General features: G+C 43.3%; 1 protein-coding gene across 6 annotated transcripts in view; it reads right to left on the reverse strand.

Moving 5' to 3' along the window:
- The window catches only part of LOC144693634 (serine/threonine-protein kinase PAK 2-like), a 76,823-nt gene that overhangs the window by 16,322 nt on the left and 33,050 nt on the right, over positions 1-27,451 (reverse strand). For 5 of the 6 annotated variants that reach the window (XM_078563469.1, XM_078563472.1, XM_078563470.1 and 2 more), the window contains 5 exons: positions 9,004-9,212; positions 7,338-7,438; positions 4,448-4,592; positions 4,286-4,320; positions 3,353-3,463 (listed from right to left, as the gene is read on the reverse strand). In XM_078563469.1, the coding sequence (XP_078419595.1) occupies positions 3,353-3,463; positions 4,286-4,320; positions 4,448-4,592; positions 7,338-7,438; positions 9,004-9,193 (582 nt within the window). In that variant the 5' untranslated portion in view covers positions 9,194-9,212. Of the gene's footprint in view, positions 1-3,352; positions 3,464-4,285; positions 4,321-4,447; positions 4,593-7,337; positions 7,439-9,003; positions 9,213-25,449; positions 25,469-27,451 lie in introns of those variants that run through there. The other variant, XM_078563475.1, reaches the window with a different exon arrangement.

Genomic DNA, 27,451 nt, shown 5'->3' on the forward strand with positions numbered 1-27,451 from the left:
CTATCAGATATTACTGAGGCATTACCTAGGTTTCAGTTGGAGTACAAAGAAACAGCAGCAAATATATCATTCAGATCAAGTTTCTGCAGATTGACTTAAGAAACAAGAATTCTGCAGGAATAACAGGTGCCCTTTATGGACTGCTAGGCAGTGGGAAAAAAAATAAAGGATGAAATCTGAAAGCAAGTCGAAGGGGCTTCTGTAAGCAACAGGGCTGTAATAATGGAAGCTTCACCCTGAGACATCCTGGGATAACACTATTAATTGTGATCGAAATGGGAGAGAGGCTCCTAGATAGCCTTCAAGACTCTTTACTAAATTGCTTTGTTATATGCCAAATAAGGCAAGTTACACAGGGTATGCAATGCAGTTCAATGTAAATAAACTCAAATAGTACATTGTGGGGAAGAGATGAAAAATATACCCAAAACAGCAAAATACTGAAAGAAATGGAGGAAGATTGATTAAAGAAAGTCTTGCATTTATACTGTGCTTTTCATGACCAAATGTCTCAAAATCCTTTACAGCCAGTGAAGTATTTTCAAAGTGTAGTCACTATTATAACTTAAGCAAGGCAGCAGGCAATTTGCATACAGCAAACTCCCACAAGCAGCAATGTGATAGTGAAAAGATAATTTTTTTCATGATACTAACTGAAGGATAAATATTGGCCAGGACACCGGGGATAACTCTCTTGTTCTTCTTTGAAGTGCCATGAACTCTTTTATGTCCACCCAAACTGGGAAATGGGGCCTTGGCTTAACACCTCATCCAAAAGATGGCACCTCTGACAGTGCAGCCTCCCCTTTAGTACTGTACTGGAGTGTCAACGTAGTGTCATGTTCTAGTATATTATGAACTTTCAGTCAATACTTTAAAAAGTTTGAACATAGTATTAAAATGACCCCTGCAAATCATGTGACCTTTGGCTTTGAGCTTTAGGCAGACCCGAATTTCAAGCAAATACCTAATAAAATATGGACATTCAATGCCATCCGGGAATTCACACGTCCCTTTGTTTAAGGATGGATCAACAAAAGAACTATAGCTTTCCAGCTGGCTCACTTTTCTGTTTCACCACGGACAAAAGAAACATCAAATTCAACATGCATTAGAAGAATCAACCTTCCATTGCATTATGGTGGCCCCTCATCCAAAACTAGACTAGGTGAATTTTGAAGTGTCAAACAACAACACAGGATGCATAATCAACACATCACCCTTTTTGGAATAAAGACTTGGAACTTGTATAAGTCAAATGGTGAGGAAGCCATTTTGTGGTCTGCTTTTAAAAATAACAGCAAGTTTGTTAGCAGAGTTCCATCAGAAAGCCATCAAACTGGCTGCAGGTAAACTAAGCAGCCAAGGTAATAAGCAGCAATACCTTTAAAGTAGGAGAAGGACTCTCCCCAACCTGTTCCAACTTCAAGTTCACCTAAGAACCAGCCTCCTGGAAATTCAATTACAAAAAGCTTTGCAGCTTACTGAAAATCCTCTGCTTTACATGACCTTCACTTCAACTCAAAGAAACTATAGGCCTGCTATGAAAGGGACTGAAACAATGATACATTTTAAGTGTATTGCTTTTTCTTCACCTGTATCTCATCTTTGTGTGTGCGATAGTGAGAGTGTCGAGCAAGTGAGACGTCACATTTTAAACTTCTGAGGCTAGTGTGATAATAAATAACCTCTATCTTAAAACTCACAAAAAGCTTGCTGCTGGGAATTATTCAAATTGGGACAATCACTCAAAGGATAAGAAAACAACCACCCCTCACATACAAAACACTCTGATCACAGGCAGTAAGAAAACACAAATTCTATACATGACAATAGATTTTTGTGCTTAAGCCCTGGGGTGGGGCTTGAACCTAGAACCTCAGAGGCAGCTGAGCCATGATTGATGTATAAAGAATGTGAACATTAGATTGAATAGGTGGATGAAGGAAGAGGCATTTTATGCAGTTTTGACCATCCCTTTATGAAAGGATGTCAGATCCACTGAAGTGATACAGCATCACTACCAAGATTCCAGGGATGAAGCAACACGGTTATAATGAACTGATCAAAAATCTAGCATTGCTTTCACTGGAGATGAGGTGGTTAAAGGGGGTTCTAACAGAAGTGTCTGAGAGAGTAAATAGTGAAGAATCATTTCCACCAGGTTGAAGAATCAGTAATGGAGGGGATATAAAATTTGGGATTAGTGTGAGAAACAATGAAGGTGGTCAGCAGATACATTTTCCTCCAATGGGTTGACATAGAATTGAATGCATTCTTATTAATAACTAGTCAGTCAAGCATGATAGTTAGGACAGAATCAAACAAAATAAAATGGAAAAAGCTGTGAAGCAGGATAAGACCATAAGACGTAGGAGCAGAAGTAGGCCATTTGACCCATCGAGTCTGCTCCACCATTCAATGAGATCATGGCTGATCTGATGATTCTCAATTCCACTTTCCTGTCTTTTCCCCATAACCCTTGATTCCCTTACTCATTAAAAATCTATCTCCGCCTTGAATATACTTAATGATCCCGGCTCTACAGCCCTCTGCGGTAAAGAATTCCAGAGATTCACTACCCTCAGGAGAAATTTCTCCTCGTCTCTGCCTTAAATGGGCAACCCCTTACTCTGAGATTATGCTCTCTGGTCCTAGACTCTCCCACAAGGGGAAACAACCTCTCAGCATCTACCCTGTCAAGCCCCCTAAGAATCTTATATCTTTCAATAAGGTCGCCTCTCATTCTTCTAAGCTCCAATGAGTACAGGCCCAACTGACTCAACCTCTCCTTATAAGAAAATCCCTCCATTCCCAGGATCAACCTAGTGAACCTTCTCTGGACTGCCTCCAATGCCAGTATATCTTTTCTTAGGTAAGGGGACCAAAACTGTTCACAGTATTCTAGGTGTGTTCTAACTAGTGCCTTGTATAGTTTTAGCAAGACTTCCCTATTTTTATATTCCATTCCCTTTGAAATAAAGGCCAACATTCCATTGCCTTCCCTATTACCTGTTGAACTTGATGTTAGCTTTTTGTGATTCATGCATGAGGACCCCCAAATACCTCTCCACTGCAGCTTTCTAGTCTTTCTCCACTTAAATAATATTCAGCTCCTCTATTCTTCTTGCCAAAGTGCATAACCTCATATTTCCCCCACATATTCCATTTGCCAAGTTTTTGCCCACTCATTTAACCTGTCTATATCCCTCTGTCGACTCTGTCATCCTCACCACTTGCCCCTCCATCTATTTTTGTGTTAAGATTAGGTGGACAGCCCCTAAAGGGAGCTCTCACTGGCACAGGGACAGTAATCCTGCAATGCTGCAACTCCTGGTTCAACAATACTCACAGACTTGGTGCATTCTGGCCGTGGTGCAATGGCTGGAGGTGGGGCCTCATCATCGTCATCCTCCTCCAGGACAGTTGGCACACTTGATGGCTCTGTGCCCTTTGTACTGTGCTAAAGGCAAGGAATGACATTTTATAACATTCTCATACAAACTACATTGCATTCCTCTCCATCATATCTGTCATGTATATACATCAGTCCCTCCAACCTCTACACATGAAGTGCCCTTCCACCACATAAAAGTTATACAGCATCTCACTCATTATTCCATAAGTCCACCCTGCCAGTACACAACTTCTGCATCACCAAGACCCCTATGGTAACTAGGCAGTCCATGCCCCTCAGCTGAACGGCAGGCGACATCGGAGGCCTCCAGATAGGTGATATACAAGCCCACTGGTGTGTGGACACATCCTGGCGTCTATCACCCAGGTCTTAGCTATGGGTCAAACAGTACCCATTGCCTCGAGGGTCCGGCTTGGGAGAGTCAAAGGCACTGGAATGGAGTCCTCTAGGCAGCTCATGATCCCTTTAAGCAAGCATCATCTGGCAACTCTTACAATCGAGTAGACTCCAGACGTGGGGGCTCCCTCTTTTCCTCTGGATTCACTCTATAAGCTTGAGAGGGAGATGCAGATGCTGGGCAAGCCTGTCTCTCCAAATCCTAACCAGGCAACCAATATTTACAATCGAAATTCCATGCAGTGTTCCCTCATTTAATCAATGCAAGGCCCTGTATTCTGTTTCTACAACATATACAGCACTTCTCTCTTAAATGAACCATAATACCTGATCTTTTGAGTCAATGATCTTTCACATACTGGACCAACAAGTAGTCCATAATGTGCAGGAGCCTGCTGAAAATATGCAGGCGGAGGTAGCTAGGTGCGACATAATGCAAGAACAATGTACTACAAATACAAGATTGCTCACCGCAGGTGTGACTGCAGGAAACCCATCTGGTTGTTCTGTTTGAAAGAAAGAAAAGGAACAAGTTTAAACCGAAGGCCCAATGTTGTCCACATGGATTATTTTGGTCTGAACAATCAAGACCTCGGGGAGGCAACCCTTTTGGTCTCTGCTCTGTTGCCTTACCTGTGAAGCTCAGATACTTCTGTTTCACCTTATCTTTGGAATCATAGAATTTGAGCACATCAAGCACTGCCTGAGGGTTTTTCTTCTGTTCCAGTTTAGTGATGTTGGATGTCTGTAATAGTCGAGCCCACTGTTCGGGCATCCCCTGTAAAACACCACCACACCAACTTCAAATAAAGCTCTATCTGTGGGGACTGGAATACGGAAAGATTGCACTATGCCCAGGAATGAACCCAACTCTGTTCAGTGAATACACAAAAAGGTCACGCTGCCCAATATGTGCTGGGGGTGCTGTTCACACATTTGCTCCTCCATTCTGTGGCCAGATACTTTTTACAGCCAGGGAGCTAGCGTTCAACCAGCTCCTGAGCTTCTGCCAATGGAATGCTTCAGTTGGCTATAAAGAAATTTGTGCATAAGAATAACATGCCAAGAACTCTCTCACCAAATCCCCCACCATGAAGAGCTCATGCTTGGTCTCCACTCACACATTTGCTAAAAGTGTCTCAATATAGTTTTGGGAAACAGAAGTGGTGTTTGTCAAATTTACTGGGGTTCTTTGAGGATGTATCAAGCAGGGTGGACAAAGGGGAACTTGTAAATGTAGTGCATTTGGATTTCCAAAAGGCATATGATAAGGTGCCAGATAAAAAGACTACTGCTCAAGATAAGCGCTCATGCTGTTGGGGGTGATATGTAGGAATGGATAGAGGGTTGGTTAATAGGATAAGTGAGCCATTTTCAGGTTGGCAAGCTGTAACTAGTGGAGTGCCGTAGGCATTAGTGCTGGGGCCTCAGCCATTTATGATATTTATTAATGATTTGGAAAAAGGAGCCAACTGTATTGCAGCCAGATTTGATGATACAAAGAGAGGTATGAAAGTAAGTTACAAGGAGGATACAAAGAGCCTGAAAAATGATATAGATAGGTTAAATGAGTGAACAAAAATTTGGCAAATAGTGTACCATGTGGGAAAATGTGAGGTTGTTTGCTTTGGCAGGAAGAATAGAAAAACATAATTTATTTAAATGGAGAGAGACTGCAGAATGCTGCGGTACAGAGGGATCTGGGTGTCCTTGTACATGAATCACAAAGTTAGCATGAAGGTACAGCAAATAATTAGGAAGGCAAACAGAATGATGGCCTTTATTGCAAGGCGGATGGAGTATAAAAGTAGGGAAGTCTTGCCACAACTGTATAGGGTATTGGTGAAACCACACCTACATTACGATGTACAGTTTTGGTCTCCTTACTTAAGGGTGTACTTGCAAAGGATCATTGGCTGATTCCTGGGATGAGGTGGTTATCTTTTGAGGAAACATTGAGCAGGTTGGGCCTATACTCATCAGAATTTAGAAGAATGAGAGGTGATCTTATTGAAACATAAGATTCTGAAGGGGCTCAACGGGGTAGATGATGAGAGGATGTTTACCTCATGAGGGAATCTAGACCTGGGGCCATAGTTTAAAAATAAGGCGTCTCCTTTTTAAGATAGGGACAAGAAGGAATTTCTTCTCAGGGGATTGTTAGTCTTTGGAATTCTCTTGCTCAGAGCAGTGGAGGCTGGGTCATTGAATATATTTAAGGCTGAGTTACAGTTTTTTGATCTGCAAGGGGAGTCAAGGGTTATGGGGGACAGGCAGGAAAGTGGAGTTAAGGCCACAATTGGATCAGCCATGGTCTTATTGAATGGCAGAGCAGGCTCAACTGGCTGAATAGCCTACTCATGCTCCTAAATCTCATGATCTTACGATCATTCGACACCTACCCACTGCAAAATAGGGTCAAAGAGGATGTGAATCTTGACTGAAAATTTCTATTTGCCTCTTTCAGGAGATAAATTTGAATGGTTACACTGACATAAGTATATCACTCAAAAGTGCTAATGGAATGTCAGTCTTTATCTCAGGGGCTAGAATACAAAGGGGAGGAAGTAATGCTTCAGTTTTATAGAACTTTGTTCAGACCCCATCTGGAGCACTGCCTTCTGTACTAAACACTGCACTTCAGAAGGACATATTGGCCTCAGGTGGGGTGCAGTTTAAAATAACCAGAATGATACGAGGTTATGAGGACAGGTTCCTTAAGCTTGAGTTGTATTCCACTGTGCTTGGATTGTTGAGGGGTAATCTAACCAAGGTGGCTAAAAGAGCTTTATTTATCAAAGGAAATCCATTTACTATTTGCTCTGGTGGAGAATGGAAATATAGAAAAATTATGGTATGGGAGTTGGCCATTCGTTTTAAATGTGATTAGAGTTTCTCCCTCGAACCCCCCCTCCCCCAAATCAAGCAGTGAATTCCAGATCCCATTGGGTGAACAGATTTCTCAATTTTCCTCTAATCCTTCTACCAAATACTTCAAATCCATGCCCACTGGTCATTAATCTTTCTGCTAATAGAGAGAGTGGATAGGAAGGATGTATCTAGGCCCCTCAATTTTATACTCAATTAAATCTTCCCTCAGCTTCCTCCATTCCAAAGAAAACAACTCCAACCTATCCACTCTTTCCTCATAGCTAAAATTCCCCATTTCTGGCAACATCTTCGTAAATCTCCTCGGTACCTTCTTTAGTGCAATCATATCCAGAACCAAGGGTTATAATTTGTCAAAAGGTATGAGGAACATCTGAGAATGCTCAATGGCAATCTGTGAGCCATGCTGCAGCAAGCTGGGAACCAGCTTGGCAGGACAAAAGCACTTGGTGGCTGTTACCACAAGCTTCCCAAGGCTATAAGCAGAGGACTAATGTGGCCTTCACACAGATTGATGCAATAGGAGGCGGCTGCCAGCACAATCATTGGAATAGGGCCAATTCCAAGTTGTTTGACAGTCAAGTCAAAATTATCACAATGAAATAATTCATTGTAAGTCTCATTATGTACTTACCGTGAACTCCCCTGTCACAGCATCGAACCCAACATGAATCGTGTGCTCAAAGTCAGACGGAGGAGATATTTCTGGCCGTTCCTTTTCTCTCTTCTTATTCCCTAAACAAACAACACAAGCCTTGAGCACTTGTCAATCAACCAAATTAACACACAGGCGGAACCAATTCAAAAGAAAAAGAATTCTGAATGATGATAGGTGGATGGACAAATTCCCTCTGATCCAACCGATGGAACACAACTCAGTCACTCACATTCCATATGGAGGTCATCCCAGTACACAACACAGCAGAACAGACATGGTGGTGGTGTAGTGGTTATGATCTTGAACTAGGGGCAAAGAGGTGAGAGTTCAGACACCATGTCCCGCATAGCGAGTTGTGAAGCAGAGTCATTTGTGAGCTGGCACCAGGGGGAAAAATTGTTGAAAAGCCATTGTAATTGCTGTAACACTCACCCAGCTCATCATCATTCAGGGTAGTTGATGCAACATCCCACCCCAGTCTGGTCTACAGCTGACTTCAGTATCACATTACATGGTTGATTCTCAATGCTTTCTTTGCAGGACAAAATGTGCGCACCACAAAAATAAAATTTAAAAAACAGGGTGCATGGCAAACATCACATACAGGTCATACTGAATCATAAAATTGTCGGCAACATAGAGCTTGTGATGGGCTTTATCAATTCCTCAGTCTCCCCTGGAGGTCTCACTACTAGTTATTAGGCTGTGACTCAAATATTTACACTCGGATCACACTCAATCTCAAGCCATAAGGGGCTACTAGCATATCACTGCAGAGGTTTCATTAAAGCTTGAGAAGAATAAAGCAGAGGAACAGCACACACAGTTCATTGTCCTAAAATCATGGGATAAGATTCCAGAATCATGGAAAAAACCAATAATTGGCTGTTTGGGTGGTGTAGATGGAGACACTGCCTGAGCTGTCTGCTACTGAAAGTTCATCTTCCCTTCTTCCCCACCCCCTCACTAAAGCAAGATCACAATAAAAGCCAGGGCACTGAATACCAACACTGTCGGTATTCGCTAACACTGTTTGTGAGTCCCTTACCGGACATTATCGCACAGGGGCGCACCATTTGTTACATTTAATCCAGCAATGCCATTTTCAAATGCACAATCACCAAACAGAAAGGCTTTAGCCACTCACAGGTCAAGCCAACACCACAATCGTTATTCAGGCCATAGGAGAAGAAAACAAATCTCAGCACTGCCCTTTTCCAGAGAAATTCCGACAGCTATTGGCTTATGTTGAAAACTGGGGATTAAGACTTGGATAAAGTGCATCGTGATGCAAGGGTTTTGAAGACAGAGTTGCCTGTTGCACCATACAGTTCTAGGCCCCTAAAGCCATGGTAACTGCATGCAATAAACGGCCACCCGCTCTGTCCACCACCTCTGCCCCTTATCACACACAGTACAACTGCCTCCTCCATGTATCTGCTGCATGCCCAAACACATTACCATTCATTGCATACACATTTCATTCCTCAACTCCCGTGCCATATGACATATTGTTATATCCTACATCCATTTTGCACATTCCACACTGTATCCTTGCTCACAATGACTACACGCCCACCACATCAGCCCCCAGCATAACCCCCACCCCCTTGTTGCCCCATTGCTGGATTCCTTGCTGTACCTTTTTCTCCAGTGTTTGAGAAAATAGACTTGAGTTTTGTCCGCTTCTGCTTCTCTTCAGGTACAGATGGCAGTGGCTTGGCATTGTGGTTGGTCAACAGGGCATCCTTACTGCCCATAGGGAAGCTAGTGCTACTCACACGTACTGGGGGTGCAGGTGGTTTGTCCTCCAATTCTCCGTTATTGGACATACTTTCAGGTTATGCAATCCTAGGAAAAGGAGACAATAGTTAGCACTGATAGGCAACTCCAAAGTAGAAGAGCAAGGGACTTGTGAAAATAAGACAGTATTACTGGCCCTGGACAGTTACAACAGGTCCAAACATCCCTGCTGTAGAGCTTTAAATAAAAAGCAAAGATCACAATATTAGGTGGTTCAGCAAGCCAAGTTTTTAATATTCTTTCATGGGATGTAGGCATTGCCAGCAATTATTGTTCATTCCTAATTATAGCTCACCACCACCTTCTCAAAGGAAATTAGGGATGGGCAATAAGTGCTGGCCTAGCCAGTGACGCCCACATTCCACGGAAGAATAAAAGAAAGCTGCTCTGTTGCTCTCTGGTGGCAGTTAGGCAATACTGCATCATCAGCAGGAACTAATTCACACACTGGCAACAACAACTCGTCATTGCAGGCCAACAGTGAGGTGTAGCAAGTCAGACAGCTTAGGGGAGGTAACATTCTTAAACATACATATTCAAAAACAAATTAATTTTAGAACTGTGCTGGAGGAAGTCCTTTTCATTTTGTAACTTGTCAACACAGTTGCTCCATTTTTTTTGTCCAAGTCATCCATTTCTGATACGAAATACCACAGAGGCATTGGGTCACACAGAAAAGATGTCAGAAGGCTGGAAAAGTAGATGGGGCAGTAAGCGACAAAGAGGAGCACCATCAGCTGTCTGAGTGTCATCCTCCTATACAAATTCCAGGCTGACATCCCATCCCTAGTCTTCTGAACTTAGCAAGGGGCTGCTGCCAATTCTCTCTAGCAGGCTTCAACATTATTCCCTGATATCAAACACCCGGAGTGAATCTAAGTGCAGCTCAATCCATTCTAATTGACTTATTAAGCGTGGCGGTTGGCCCCATTTTGTTAATGCTTCTTCTGAATCTCTCTCCCTCCACCTTCCTCCCATCATAAAGTCAGAGCTGGGGATGTTCACGCTGATGATTGCGCAATATTCAGCACCATTCATAACTCCTCAGATACTGAAGCAGTCCATGTCCAAATGCAGCAAGGCCTGGACAATATCCAGGCTGGATCTGACAAGTGACAAGTAACATTTGAGCCACACAAGTGCCAGGCAATGACCATCACCAACAAGAGAGAATCCAACCATCACCCATTGATGTTCAATGACATTGCTGAATCCCCCACAATCAACATCCTGGGGGTTACTACTGACCAGAAATTGAACGGGACCAGCCATATAAATACTGTGGCTACAAGAGCAGATCAGAGGCTAGGAATGCTGCAGCGAGTAACTCACCTCCTGACTCCACAAAGCCTGTCCACCATCTACAAGGCACAAGTCAGGAGTGTGATGGAATACTCCCCACTTGCCTGGATGAGTGCAGCTCCCACAACACTCAAGAAGCTTCATACTATCCAGGACAAAACAGCCCGCTTAGTTGGCACCCCATCCACAAACATTCACTCCCTCCACCAAAGAGTGGCAGCAGTGTGTATCATCTACAAAATGCCCTGCAGCAACTCACCAAGGTGCCTTAGGCAGCACCTTCCAAAACCATGACCACTGCCATCTAGAAGGACAAGGGCAGCAGACACATGGGAACACCACCACTTGGCAATTCCCCTCCAATCCACTCACCATCCTGACTTGGAAATATATCAGCATTCTTTCACTGTCACTGGGTCAAAATCCTGGAACTCCCTCCCAAACAGCACTACACCACATGGACTGCAGCAGTTTAAGGCAGCAGCTCACTACCACCTTCTCAAGGGCAATTAGGGATGGACAACAAATGGTGGCCAAGCCAGCAATGCCCATGAATGAATTAAAAAAACAGTCAGCTATATACAAGCTCCTTCAGATTCATAAAACAGTGAGAAACCTGTCCCAGCCCTGCACTTCATACTTCGTCTGTCTGACAAGCTTCAAGGTACTGTTATAACACAAACTAGTGCGGAAGTCTCTGCAATAATCTGCATCATTTGGGAATCTTAAACATTCATCGCAGTCTTGCTCTACAAACAAGGTCACACGGCAGCTGAACAAATACAGTTTTCAGAGAGATTACTGAACTAAAAAGTAAGCAAGATTTAAACCCTCTCTGCTGTTCCTGCTGGAACGCTTATGACCCTTTAACTCAACTTTGGGATCAGATGTTCTCTTTGGACTGGTCACATTTTTGAGTTTGCACCAGAGATATCTTCAGATTCAGCATCAACTGCAAGCAGACCCTACATTCCCTGCAATACAGAGTAGACCTCTGTAGTAAGTGGACCCGATATTTCCTATAGAGTGCACTTATCCGTGTACAACATCTAAAAAAAAACAGGCAACACCCATGAATTATAGAGGCCCCTTATTCTGTAATATATCAGGTGCTGCCCCAAGAAGCCCATGGTGAACTGAATAAACACCCTAACTCATATTTAGGCTTTGAATCAATGAGTGGTTTTATTTACACCAGATAAACATTTAGTGACCTTTCCCCACACACTGCACAAAACAAAGACACAGCTTGCCTTCTCTCTAAATTTGAACCTTGAACATAGGAATGGGAGTAGGCCATTCAGCTCCTGAAGCCTGTTGTTTCATCATTCAGTTAGATCCTGGCCTATCTGCACCTTAACACCATTAACCTAGCTTGGTTCCAAATGCCTCATTGCTGTTGCCAACAAAATCCAATCAATCATGTTCCAAGTTTTCACTACCCTGTGAGAGAAGAAGCACTTCACCCCTGAGCAGCCTGGCTCTATTTTGAGGTCATGCCCCCTTGCCCTGTGCAGAGAAATGAACATCCACTTAGTAGAAACAAACATTAGCCGAGCTCCCTAGGTCAGCATGGCTCTAGGCACACAGCCTTATAAGTGGCTGCAAGTTTGAAAGCCGAATGCCCTGTAAAGGCGGCCTGTCCTAAGACAGCATTGAGAGAGCACGACGCTGACCTCATTATTGCAGATGATACCAGGTAACAATGTCTTTCTCTCTCAATAAGTACCACACATGGCTGTCAAATTCATAATCCCAGGTTGGGATCTATGGTTTGAACTGTGGGGCTTCTCATACTCATGTGGTGTGCCAGATTGGATGCAGATACCTTTAACAGAAATGCTTCTAAAAATGTGGGCCAATTTTGGCAATAGGAATAAGGCAATAATGGTCCCCTACCAGCTTCATTAACCAATTCACACTGCAATGCATAATTGTGAGCACCAAAAAAACATACACCTGGGACAAAAAAAATTAAGCAAGTTGTCCAGCTTGAGCTGATGGCAAGAAATGACTTAAACACTTCAGCCTGTATTAATGAATTGTCCCCAGCCTCCCTCAGTTTTGGGGAAGACAGGAACACCACACATCATTCAACAGCCTTGGCCAACTTTTGCACAAACAGTGACTATCAGGATTCAAAAGGAGATCATACTATCATGTCCCTGCTTCACAATCACATGTATCCACACACCAGATGATATAACTGCAGTTCCAACAAGTGCCCAGGATGTGCAGGAGCATTACAGAATAGGAAATGGCTCAGGGAGTTAACCTTCTTTCATAGCTTAGGAGAGCCTTCAATCAGCATGCAATGCGGGAATTGTTGGGTATAGTACTGAATTCCATTACCCAATCTTGCGCTCCACACATCTCAGGCCCGATACTGCATCCAGTCTTCACAACCACAGTCTTTCCCCCAACACACGCAAAAGTTCTGTTGCATAACACCTCAGAACATATGGAGCTCAGAGTGATCATCTCACCAGTGACATGTCAACTTTTGACAAACATGGATTATACTCCAGTGTGTGTGGAGAAAACACCAACTGGCACATAGTCACCATTTGGCCTGCAGCCAAAAAACCCTTACTTGGAGGGAGAATTGCTAAGTTTAACTGTATGATTGGCCAATTGGAAAATACTTGGGGGGGAAGCTGCTACCTCTAGCCAGCACCCACCTACTAAAAGATTCACTGAACTGTGAAGTCTGAGCTCCAAGGCCATCAACCTACGGCCCTGGAAACATTAGATGTAATCAAAATTTGACCACCAATGAATCCCATATTATTAAAGACTGAATTTCACATTCAGTTGGTGTAAGTCAAAGACCCCAATTACAGTCACAGATCACAATTACAGAATCAGAGAATTGTTACAGTACAGACCATTTAAAACCATTAAAAGCCTTGATTGACCCTGCTTCCACCACTCTCTCGGGCAGTGCATTCCAGATCCTAACCATTCACTGCGTGAAAAAGATTTTCATGTTGCCATTGATTCTTTTGCCAGTTAGCTTAAATCTGTGTCCTCTTGTTCTCGATACTTCCACCAATGGGAAGATACTGATCTACTCTGTCCAGACCAATCATGATTTTGAATACCTCTGTTAAGTTCCCTTTCAACCTCCTCTTCTCCAAGAGAAACAGTCCCAACTTCTCCAATTCTTTGAGCAAAAATCCTGGATATCAATTTGACTCTTTAGCCATCCTGCTCATATCAAATAGCACCACACCGTATCAATGTAGCTAACCCACTGGCAACTACCCAGATTCAGTTAAAAAAAAGACATCCTGCAACATGAGCCAAGTCTACCTACTCCATTTGTTAATGGGGCCAGAGGGTGGGGAGGTCAAGATGACACTGAACCATATCAGTGTACCAACTTGACAAGACCCAGTCATCAGTATACCAGAAGCACAAAAGAGGGGATCTAACTGCACCATATGGTATCCTCAGTCAGGATCTACAGATCAGTAGAAGGCAAGACAAGTGCTTCAGTTTGTGTGGCACCTTCTCACAGCATGCATTTATATGGCGCCTTTCATGTTGTAAAATATCTAAAAGCACTTCACAGGAACAGTATCAAACAAAATCTGCAGACGAACCACATAAGGAGATATTAAGGCAAGTGTCCAAAAGCTTAGTCAAAAAGGCAGGTTTTAAGGAGCTTCTTAAAAGGAGAAAAGAGATGCACATACACTTCAAAGCGCTCGACAATAAATTATTTTCCGCGTGTAGCGACTATTATTGTGTAGGCAAACGCAACATCTAAAAAAAAAGGGAAGACGATCAAGACTGCTTCCAACATTGGGTGCAATGCCACCACCACCACTCTGTTCCAGAGAACACTGGCACAGCTCACACCGCTACAGACAAGGGGGTTTCCATTCAGATTTAAAAGGAAAATCACCCGAAATCCAAATTCTGTATCTAGAGCATAGTAACACATCTGAGCCAAAACAAGATCAACCATAAGAAAGTTGAACGTCTCTTCCAATCCTGGATTAACAACTGACCCAAATGGCACTGTGCAACTGAGCACCGGGCAGAAAACAGTTGCTTCCTTGGCTTATCCATTTTATATGCCTGGTTAACTGGTACTGGCTGCGGACAGAGTCTCAAACATTGCACCTGTCCAGAAGAGGTCAACGCAACACCCCAAAGGGGCAGCCTGCGGCAGCTTTCAAAGTAATGGCTCCATTTCTAGACCAATCTGTGCTAGGCACAAAGTTAGAGAAACATTTTGAGAACATTTACCAAGGCCTAGCACTTCAGCCTTGTTGAGAAGCTGGTTTCTTCTGGTAGATATGTTATTTGGATCCAATGTTGATGACCACTCCTTCAAGCAGATTATATAAATCAGAGCATGTCTTCAACTATCCAATATCTAGGCAAAAGTAATGAGGACCCAGATCAAACAAAGCACATGTTGTAGTATTCTGACTTGCTGGAATACATCGCATGATGTGACAATCTCATATTTGTCACATTAATTAATATACATTCCAATTATTAAATTTGCCTATTGGTTTCTGAACTGATAATTGACTAGCACTGTAAAGTCCAGACAGCAAAGAGACTACTTAACTGATTGAGACGAACAACTCTGCAAAGCAGAAAATTTAACCCCTCTTTTCAATAACAAACTCCCTTTAGATACAGATGCATTTTTAATGCTTTTAAAACAGCCAACTATAATATATTCCTGTATCTTGCTGAAACAGTCCACAAAGCTGTATTAGCATTGTGGCCAATAATAAATAAGCCAATTTTAAAGACAGCCAAATTACTTCATTTTTGTCACACTTGGGGTATATTAGCACAATTTTCTTACTGCAAGGAAAATTGATCACAAACACCTAGGCTGGGGTTTAAGGTACTGATAGTTGTTCTGTTTAACCTTCAATGAATTAATGTCAAAGACGACACTCCCTTTGCTGCTAACAGCACCTATTGGAGGATTACAGGCAGCCTGAACACCAAACTCACTATTGGCAGATGGTTTAATCAGACCCTGTGGAGAGAATACCAAACCATTAACTAAGGCAGATGTTCCATGATGTTACCCATTCATCTCCATGATACAAAACCAGCAAGTGCTGGACAAACATTCTGCTCTCTGGTTTGGAATTTCTATCCAATAACACCCGAGGTAAATAAATAGCGAGGGTTGCTTTCAACCAAAGAACAGTGGGTATCCCTGAAGAAAACTCAGTCCTTGTACTCACCGTCACACTCTCTGGTGGTACACAAAGACAAGTTCTGCTCATTACATAATATCGTTACTGCTGAGGTAACCCATTTCATGCTTCGAGCCAATTAGATGAAGATGGATTAGGGTGCATTGCACTACACATTTAGTGAAGGTGTTCGTCTTTGCACAGATACTAGACTTGTACAGTGTAAAGTCCCAAGCTGACACTAAAACGGAATGAGACACACACACACTCTCCTGCAGGGAATCTAACTCTACTTTGCTTCAGTTTCAGGATACCATTCACATCACTGTTATAAGGTAGTTCTACCTTTACTCTTCATCAGAATGTGCACTCTACCTCTCTGGTGAAGGGTGGCTGGGCTGCAAGCTGCATTCAGCATGGCCAAAGCAGTGCCATTTAATCCATGTTATGCCAAGAATATGCACACATTCTCCGCAAATCCATAAGTACGGAATACCAATGATCAACATGCCACTTGACCCTGTGGAATTCCCTATAGGAAAATTGGATTTGGCCATGGCTACTGGATCCAAAACAACTCTCAACCTACACCATTACCCCTCTGCCTCCCCAACCTTGCCCAAGTCTTTCACTGCTCTTTGTCACCAGGCTCAAATTCATGGAATAAGAGTGGTTACAACAGCTGTCACTGGCCCTATAAGCTAACAATAGCAGGGTCAGGCAGAGAATGAATAAGCTATACCAATCTAGAGCAATTGTTTCCAAAGTAAACAAACTACAGTTGATGTCGAAACATGTATGAGGAAATTGATCATGCCTACAGTCAGTTGATGAATGGTGCAGTTATACAGACAGTTTCCACTATAAGTGCAGGCACAGGAATTTATCAAAAGGACCTGCATTTCTATAGTGCCTTTTACAAAACCAGGATATTTAAAGCCAATGAAATACCTTTAAAGTATAGACATGTTATAATGTTAATTTGCACACTGCAAGCTCCCACAAACAAACAAACAGTCATGAGATAATAACCAGATAATATGCTTCGAGATGTTGGTTGAGGGCTAAATATTGGCCAGGACAGCAGGTAGAAATTCCCCGTTCTTTGAAGTAATGCCATAGGGTCTTCTACAACCAAACAGGCAGATGTGGCCTCATTTTAAGTTCTCAACTGAAAGTTTGCACCTCTGACAGAGCAGTACTCCCTCAGAACTGCACGAGTGTTTCCACTGGATAGGAAGGAGTGGAAAGGCAAACAGTTTACCACGTACTAAACACAGGTTATTTTTGCATGAATCCCCACTGAACCTGAAACTCAAACCTAACCTTTGTCAAGCCTGCTTGCACCTGTTTTATAAGTATTCGCACTACATCATCTGGTGACAGTTGTACATTCTACTCAAACTGCATACACAGAATTCATACCACATCCTTCAATTGCAAAATCTCAAAGAATCAGTTGGCTTCTTTAACTCACCAGAAAGTTAAGAGATAGAAAGGAAATAAGATCACAGCCAGATAAGTATCTAGGACAGCTGAAACTCTGACGCTGTATAACATAAGAAATAGGAGCAAGAGTAGGCCACACGAGGCTACGCCATTATTCAAGATCATGGCTGAACTTCGAAACCTCCACTTTCCCACCTTATCCCCATATCTCTCGGTTCCCTTCATGCCCAAAAATTTATTGGTTTCAGACTTCAATATACTCAACAATATAGCATCAACAGCTCTCTCAGGTTGAGAATTTCAAATATTTACAACCCTCTCAAGAAATTTCTCATCTTAGTCCTAAATTGCTGACCCCTTCTTCGGAGACTGACCCCAAGTTCAACATTCTCCAGCCAAGGACACAGCCTCAGCATCTACCTTTGTCAAGCCCTCTCAAATATTTCCATGAGATCACCTCGCATTCTTCTAAACTCCAGGGAATATAGGCCATTCTACTCAATCTCTTCTCAGGGGGCAATCCCCTCATCCCAGGAATCAATCCAGTTAACTTCTGTCCCCCCACCGTCCCCCCTGCCCCCCCCAACCCAACCTGCCCCCAACCCACCATGGCTCCCCCCAACCACCTCTAAAGCTTAGCATCTCCTCCCTTAGGTGTAAAGACCAAACTGTACACAATAATCCAGTGTGGTTGCACCAAAGCCCTATATACTTGCAGGGCAGCCTTACTCTTATTCACTGAGCCCCTTGCAACAAAGGCTTATATGTAATTTGCCTAACTGCTTACTGTATCTTGAACAGTCTGATTAGTAGACGAGGACACCCAAATGAGTCTGAATACCAACATTTATTTCTGTCTCATCTTGTAAAATATATTCTGCTTTTCCATTTTCCTACTAAAGTGGCTAATTTCACATTTCTTCACATTATATTACATCTACCACTTTCGTGTGCACTCACTTAACCTTTTTTCTAGCCTTTTTACATCCTCCTCACAGCTTACTTTCCGACCTACCTTTGTATCAGCAGCAAACTTGGATGCATTCATCAGAGTCATTGACAAAGCCCAATGACCAATCTTTGTTCTCCCCTTTACAGTTGCAACATACCAACCCACCAACCCAAAAATGACCCATTTATTCCCATTGTTTTCCATCTGCCAACCCATCTCCAATCCAAGCTAATATATTACCCCAATCCTGTGAGCCTTAATCTTGTCTAACAACCGCCTGTGTGACACCTTACTGAAAGCTTTTTGAAGACTGTGACAAGGGGGGGCAGTGGCATATTGTGACTGGACTGGTAATCGAGACCCAGGGTAATGCTCTGGGGACCTGGGATTGAATCCCACCATGGCAGATGTTGGAATTTGAATTCAATAAAAATCTGGAATTAAAAGTTTAATAATGACCATGAAACCATTGTCGATTGTCGTAAAAACCCATCTGGTTCACTCGGCCGTCCTCACCTGGTCTGGCCTACATGTGACTCCAGATCCGCAGTAATGTGGTCGACTCTTAAATGCCCTCTGAAATGGCCTAGCAAGCAACTCAGTTGTATCGTACTGCTACAAAATCAACAATAAGGAAAGAAACCAGACAGACCACCCAGCATCGACCTAGGCACCGGAAACAACAATGGCAAACTCAGCCCTGTCGACCCTGCAAAGTTCTCCTTACTAACATCTGGGGGTTGGTGCCAAAATTGGGAGAGCTGTCTCACAGACTAGTCAATCAACAGCCTGAAAGTCATACTAACAAAATCATACCTGACAGATCACATCCCAGATACCACTGTCACCATCCCTGGATATGTCTTGTCTCAACAGCAGCTCAGACCCAGCAGAGGTGGTGGCACAGTGGTATACAGTCAGGAGGGAGTTGCCCTTGGAATCCTTAACATTGACTCCGGCCCCCATGAAGTCCCATGGCATCAGGTCAAACATGGCCAAGGTAATCTCCTGACTAATCAGCTGATGAATCAGTACTCCTCCATGTTGAACACCATTTGGAGGAAGCACTGAGGGTGGCAAGGGCGCAGATTGTACTCTGGGTGGGGGACTTCAATGTCCATCACCAAGAGTGGCTCGGTAGCACGAGCTGAATGAGCTGGCTGAGTCCTAAATGACATAGCTGCTGGACTGGGTCTGCAGCAGGTGGTGAGGGAACCAACAAGAGGGAAAAACACTCAACCTCATCCTCACCAACCTGCCTGCCGCAGATGTGTCTGTCCATGACAGTATCGGTAGGAGTGACCGCACAGTCCTTGTGGAGTCGAAGTCCCGCCTTCACATGGAGGATACCCTGTATCACGTTGTGTGGCACTACCACCTTGCTAAATGGGATAGATTTTGAACAGGTCTCACAGTTCAAGACTGGGCATCCATGAGACGCTGTGGGCCATCAGCAACAGAATTGTACTCAACCACAACCTGTAACCTCATGGCCCAGCATATCCCCCACTCTACCATTACCATCAAGCCATGGGATTAATCCTGGTTCAGTGAAGAATGCAGGAGGGCATGCCAGGAGCAGCACCAGACATACCTAAAAATGAGATGTCAACCTGAAGAAGCTACAACACAGAACTATTTGTGTGCCAAACAGCATAAGCAGCAAATGATAGACAGAGCGAAGCGATCCCACAACCAACGGAGCAGATCTGAGCTCTGCAGTCCTGCCACATTCAGTCATGAATGGTGGTAGGCAATTAAACAACTCATTGGAGGAGGAGGTTCCACAAGTATCGCCATCCTCAATGATGGAGAAGTCCAGCACATCAGTGCAAAAGATAAGGCTGAGGCATTTGCAACAATCTTCAGCCAGAAATGCCAAATAGATGATCCATCTCTGCCTCCTCCAGAGGTCCCCAGCATCACAGATGCCAGTCTTCAATTCGATTCACTCCATGTAATATCAAGAAATGGCTGAAGGCGCTGGATAGTGCAAAGGCTATGGGCCCTGACAATATTCCAGCAATAGTACTGAAGACTTGTGCTCCAGAACTTGCTGTGCCCCTAGCTAAGCTGTTCCAGTTCTGTTACAACACAGGCATCTACCCAGCAATGTGGAAAATTGCTCAGGTATGTCCTGTACACAAAAAGGACAAATCCAACCCAGCCAGTTACCACCCCATCAGTCCACTCTCCATCATCAGTAAAGCGATGGAAGGGGTCATCAATGGTGCTATCAAGCTGCATTTGCTTAGCAAAAACCTGCTTACTGACGCTCAGTTTGGGTTCCGCCAGGGTCACTCAGCTCCTGACCTCATTATAACCTTGGTTCAAACATAGATAAAAGAGCTGAACTCCAGAGGTGAGGTGAGAGTGATTGCCCTTGACATCAACGTAGCATTTGACCATATATCAGGAAGCCTTAGCAAAACTGGAGTCAATGGGAATCAGGGGGAAAACTCTCCGCTGACCTCATCCTCACCAACCTGCCTGCCGCAGATGCATCCGTCCATGACAGGAGTGACCACCCCACCGCATAGTCCTTGTGGAGATGAAATCTCGCCCTCACATTGAGGATGTCCTCCATCGTGCTGTGTGGCACTACCAATGCTAAATGGGATAGATTTTGAATAGGGAGAAAACATACCAAGCACAAAGGAAGACAGTTATGGTTGTTAGAGGTCAATCATCTCAGTTCCAGGACATTGCTGTAGGAGTTCCTCAGGGTAGGCCCAACCATCTTCAGCTACTTCATCAATGACCTTCCTCCCCTCATAAGGTCAGAAGCAAGGAGGTTCACTGATGATTGCACATTATTCAGCACCATTCGCGACTCCTCAGATACTGGAGCAGTCCATGCCCAAATTCAGCAAGACCTGGACAACATCCAGGCTTGGGCTGACAAGTGGCAAGAAACATTCACGCCACACAAGTGCCAGGCAATGACCATCACCAACAAGAGAGAAACTAACCATCGCCCATGACATTCAATGGCATTATCATAGCTGAATCCCCCACCATCAACATCCTGGGCGTTACCATTGGCCAGAAACTGAAATGAACTAGCCATATAAATACTCTGGCTACAAGAGCAGGTCTGAGGCTTGGAATCCTGCAGCAAGTAGCTCATCTCCCAACTCCCAAAACCTGTCCACCAAGGCACAAGTTAGGAATGTGATGGAATACACTCCATTTGCCTGGATGACTGCAGCTCCAACAATACCCAAGAAGCTTGACACCTTCCAGGACAAAGCAGCCTGCTTGATTGGCACCACATCCACAAACATTCACTCCCTCCACCAAACAGTAGCAGCAGTGTGTACCATCTACAAGATGCACTGCAAATTCTCACCAAGGCTCCTTCGGCAGCACCTTCCAAACCCATGACCACTACCATCTAGAAGGACAAGGGCAGCAGATAGGTGGGAACACCACCATCTGGAAGTTCCCCTCCAAGTCACTCACCATCCTGACTTGGAAATATATTGCCATTCCTTTACTGTCACTGGGTCAAAATCCTGGAACTCTCTCCTTAACAACACTGTGGGTGTACCTACACCACAGAGACTGCAGCAGTTCAAGGCGGCAGCTCACCACCACCTTCTCAAGAGTAGTTAGGGATGGACAATAAATGCTGGCCCAGCCAGCGGTGCCCACATCCCGTAAATGAATTTTTAAAAATCTAACCTTAGTTGCCTCAAAATGATGGTGTTGGTGATGGGCCAGATTCTTGAAATGCTATCAATCTTGAGGTTGGTAGTCCCTTGATGTTTTACATGGGGATTTCCAAGACTTTGTAACAACGAAACATCAGCAACATATGTCCAAGCCAGGGTGGTTTGACCTTGGAGGCATCATTGCTTCCATGACATTATGGCTCTAATCTGCCTCAGATCAAGACACATGATTGAATATCTTGATGAAAGCAAAATACTTTGGGTGCAGAGCCATACAGACTCGAAGCTTTAACTCTTTTTCTCTCCACAGATGCTGCTAGATTTGAGACTTTCCAGAATTTTTCGTTTTTATTTCTGCTGAATATCTTGGTCAGGTTCCGGGGTGGGGTGGGGGGGGGGGGGGGGGGGGGGGGGGGGGGGGGGTCGAGAAAAGAGAATGATGTACAACAGCCAGCATTCAAATCCGTCTTCCCAATCCCCCTCAAAAGTCTAGGTAGAAGGATACCACCCTCCTCTGCCATCACAGGCAACACCAGCCACATAAATCTATGTGCGACCTATACTTGGCATATATTCACAGCTGATGGGTGCATATAGTAAATGGCCAATCATAGCACCAGAAATGCATGGGTATAGATATCGGCAAAGGATTGACAGGCTGTGGCTCTTCTGAAAAAAGATCAAGGGGTGACCCAATGGAGATCTTTAAAATTATGAAAGGTTTTGATAGAGTGGTTAGAAAGAATGCTTCCTTTCATGGGCAAGAGGCCATCGGTATTAGATAGCCACCAAAAAATCCAATAGAGAATCAAGAAACTTCTTTACCCAAAGAATGTGGAAAGGAGTGGTTCAAGTGAACATTATCGATGCATTCAAGGGGAAGCTTGTGAGGGACAAGGAAATAGAATAGAGGATTAGGATAGCAGATTTAGATGAAGTTTGGAGGAAGTTCGAGTGGAGCATATACACTGGCTTGGACTGGTTAGGCCAAATGGCCTGGATATCCTTTTTAAACAGGACAACAATGGAATCTCAAGTCACTGAGAGTCATCAAAATACACAGCTGATTTTAGAATGGTCTGTAGTAAGGTGTACTGTGTGCAACATTCAAATTTCTTTAAAAAGACTTTTAAAAACCCAAACACAGTGAAATGTCTGCTCAATACCAATAGATAACTACCTTTCACTATCCCTATTCCTAAGGATGGGCAATGAATGTCGACCATGTCAACAATGATCACACTGAACGAATTTTAAAAAGTCACATTCCATAACACCATTGGTATGCATCACACAACTACTGTGATTCCTCTTCAATCAAGGGGTGGCTACCCATTTCCAATTCATTAAAACAAGTTTACTACAAAAGCTTGTTCTATGGTGTAAGCCAGGAAATCACAGGGATGCTGATCACGCTGCATTTACACAGCTTGGAGATTCAAATGGACTGAACACTCTTGCTATATGGAGTTAATCATTGCTTAGTGCCCCCCACATGAAGATTACTCTTCAACTTGCGTCAACGCTAGAAATTGGTGCTTCTAGGAATGCACCTCTGTCATGAAACAATGTATATAATATTTTGGAAAACATTTTTCTTTTTAAAATAGAGGTTGAGTCTGTGAGCCTGTCTTAATTGGATTAAAGCCAGCTAGTCTGGGTGCTTTGAGGGGTATTAGTTTTGATATGGGAGATAGCATGTGTTTGCATTTTTTGAATAGAGCATTCAAGAATTGGGGTGAAAACTTGACGCCTTTCCAGCAGCTGCCAAGAAATATGTTTATATTACTAATAAAATTGGTACAATGAATGGGGTTTCATTGTTAAAAGGTGAATCAAAGAGGTTGTTGATAAGATGAGAATTAACATTCAATGGGGCTGGTAGGTATAACTTCAGTAGTTTTCGGGTGTGCAGGCAGAGGCAGTGTACGATCAAAAGGCAACTGCAAGCCTCCAACTGGCTCCACAGTGAAAAGATCCTCATCCTGAATTCGTAAGGTGAAAATGCTTTGCCTGGTGTTTGGTTAAGTCTATGTTGCTGTTACCTTAATGGGGGTTAGTTCAGGAATTTGTTAAAAGTTATGATAATAGTAATTTGTAGCCATGTGTATATATAGCTTAACCTGTGTAAATTAATAGATGTTTCATTTAGTTTAATGTAAAGCCTCGAGAACTAGTGGTCTGATTCCTGAGTTTAAAGTCGCATCTCAAACATAACACTTAAAATTATTGGTTATGACAGTTGTTTAAAGTTTCCCTCTGGGATTTTTTTTTAAATAGCTCCGCTTTTTACCACCTGCATCGGTCATAACAACCTCATTGACGCTATCCCCAATATCCAGTAATGTTAGGGAACGTCTTCCGTTGACAGTATCCCAAATATCCAGTAGTGACAGGAAAATCCTCTCTGCACCACTGTCCCTGATGCTAGGGAGTGTGCTTCCTTGACATGGTCCTGAATTTTAGTTGGTAACGTAACAGAAACTTTCAAAACTCTGGCAGTTCAAGCGCACAAGCATTCTGATGTTTATTACATTTGTGATGTGTGCCTCTCATCAGACCGCATGGAAATAAACTTGGCCAGTACAGAACTCATGGGAGAAGGGGCCATGAGAGGACACAATCCAAGTAAATACATGTTTTAAAACACATAACTCCGCCATGCCAAAAAAAACAAATACAGCCCGAGGCATCTTCCCCATTCTGTCTACCATCATCCAACTAGGCCTGGGTAAGGGATACAAAGGGTCGATTACTACCAAAAACCCCAACAGATCCACCACACATGCAAAGTCTCCCTTCAATATTCAGAGGACTACACCACACCCAAGAGAATGGAAGTGGGAATTATAGTATGAGCCACACTTGTACACAGAACAGAGCTGTTCAACAAAGTAGTCATAAAATCTACATTACAATGTGAATTGTGATTACAGTATATTATACAGGATGAAGTACACACAAGATGCAAGAGGCAGTGCTATGTAAATGTGCCTCTGCCAGCAGTGGGAAATGCCATCTTTTACTTTCATTCAATCTACAAAATGGACAGGGTCAGATCGGTGCATTCAAATTGCTTGGAATGCAGATCACACTGTGCAAATACTGGCTCCTTATAAAGGGAAAAGTCACAATCACTAGGACTCTCACGTGATTGCCACCTTGCCTCTATAAAGCGCTAGTTTATCATACTCAGAGGTGCGCTATTATGCCATTGTCTTATGGCAGTGAGTAACAGCACAAGATTAAACGTGATGGATCTGTCTATGCAGACAATCAACAATTGCAGCCCTGTCACTGGACCCATCACAGGGTAACATTTGGCTACCAGTAGCTTGTCAACAGCAGCAGACATTGACTACAAAGACAGCCAAAGAAAGTGGATATGTTCAAGTTACAAAAGGACTGGGTTTTAATACTGATTAACCTCTTCACTCTCAACGTTACCACTGTTGCATCAAGATTCCACACTACCACGACAGCCAGTACTACAGCAACAGGTATTAGGCTCGCAATACAGAAATGACCAAGTACTCCAGAACCTGTTGATTGAGAAAGCAGATGCTCATGTATGATAAAACCCCCTTTCCCCCATTGTGATCAATTCACATTTATAGGGTGACACTTATCTGGCATGTCATCTTGCAATGAAGCTGGTTAAAGAACCCCCTCAAGGGTCCATTGAATATATCCTTTTCTGAGCTCTTAGTGCACAAACCTACCTCAAAAAGCTAGATATCCAGCAGCTCCATAACTGATCTGCCATATCCCTGTAATTACAGTTCAATCAGAAGCCATGTCCTCAGAATAAAGAATGGTGTGATGCATCTTCTCCACACTATATATTTTTAAAGCATAAGCTGCTATCTCACAGGAAAGCAGATTCCAATTCACTTCCTCCCATGTGGAAAATTCCCTATCTAAGCCAGGGAGGTGAGGAGCAGATCAGCCAGTTGGGCTGGGTCCAGGTGTTCCTCATTTCTCAAGGAGCCGCAGTGAGTCATTCTCTGGGTGCACTTGATAACCAGTCAAACTTCAATGGGAGCAAAGGCAGATCCAGAAGAACATAGCTGCCTCAACTTTCTACATAGCTGCATAAAGACAAGAATTGCTTTTTTTGGGGAGGGGGCAGGGTGGAGAAAAGAGTGCTGTCAAATTTGTATCTGCTCAAACACATTCAGGTTTCAATTTCTCTCAGTCACTGAATTTTATATGCATATCCCATGGTATTCTGGGTTGTAAAATTTCTCAAAATCTCCAGCTTTAATGCACCTTTCCTGTCAGACACAGCATCTGGTGTTGGAACTTTAATCGTCCTCATCTGCTCTCCTCACTAGGGCACTCACATGAGCTTTTTAAAAAAATATTCTTTCATGGGATGTGGGCATTTGTTGCCCATCCCTAATTGCCCTTGAACCGAGGGGCTTGCTAGGCCATTTCAGAGGACAATTAAGAGTCAACCACATTGCCCAGATCAGGTAAGGATGGCAGGTTGAACCAGGTGGGTTTTCACATCAATGATAGCTGTCATGGTCACCTTTACTGAAACTAGCTTTATAATTCCAGATTTATTAATTGAATTTATAATTCCACCAACTGCCGTGGTGGGGTTTGAACCCATGTCCCCAGAGCATTAGCCTGGGCCTTTGGATTACTAGTCCAGTGACATAAGCACTACACCACCATCTCCATCTCCCCAAGAGATGAAAAATGATCATATCTTCCTGAATGGCTCAAAGTTGCTCATAGCCATGATTGATATTCATGGTCTCCACAAACTGCTCCCCTATCCTGTAACCACTGAGCAATACCTGGGGAGATCCACTATAAATAAATGTTTACATTTGCTCGAAAGTTACTTTAAGACAGACAGTAATCTCAAATGTTCTTAAATATTTTAAGTACAAGTCTAGACAAGTAGTGTATAAAACCTTAGGAAACAGGAACACTAAAAAAAAACCTAAAAATTAGCTCCATGGGGGGGGTGCTTCAAAATGTTAACTATGGCCAGGTACTTTATAAATTTAAGTACTGTACTAATAATCAAGACAATTAAAATATCAAGTCAGATTAGTTAAAAAGTGCAAAAATGACCCATCTCAACAGCGCGAGAATGGGTCCTGTTTCCAAGTATTCCACACACTGCTGATGTTGTTGTCACTAAATGTTAGTCAAGTGTGTGCTACCCACAAAGGCCTAACCACATCTGAAGACTGCTTTTCCTGTACAGTCGCTGAACAAGAACACAGAGGAGGCAGCCAATTGGGGTTTCACTGAAGTGTACCCATCTCAGCCTACTCTCCAAACCAGCCTTTTTTGGTACTGACAGCAAGCTAACAGAATAGTGGCATCTGTCCCACTGCATCAACCAGACATGCACATTCCAGCAAGCTGCAAAGTGATTGGCTATGTTAGGATTGCTTCTGTGCAGGTACCACAGCATACTAGTTATGCTATTGCTCTAGTAACCTGTACCAAACAGAGGAAGCAGTACGAGAGACAGTGTTAAGAGGTCTCGCAACCAACAGATCAAGTCAAAGCTCTGCAGTTATGCCACATCCAACTGCAATTGGTAGCAGACAAAATAGCTAATGGGAAGAGCAGGCTTAATGAACATCCTCAATGACAGAGTGCGAAGCAAGTACAAAAGACAAGGCTGAACAGCCTGCAATTGTCTTCAGGCAGATGTAGTGGATGATCCTGGTCAGCCATGGCACCGTTGGT

Source organism: Cetorhinus maximus, chromosome 19, assembly GCF_964194155.1.
Source record: "Cetorhinus maximus chromosome 19, sCetMax3.hap1.1, whole genome shotgun sequence".
NCBI lineage: Eukaryota > Metazoa > Chordata > Chondrichthyes > Lamniformes > Cetorhinidae > Cetorhinus > Cetorhinus maximus.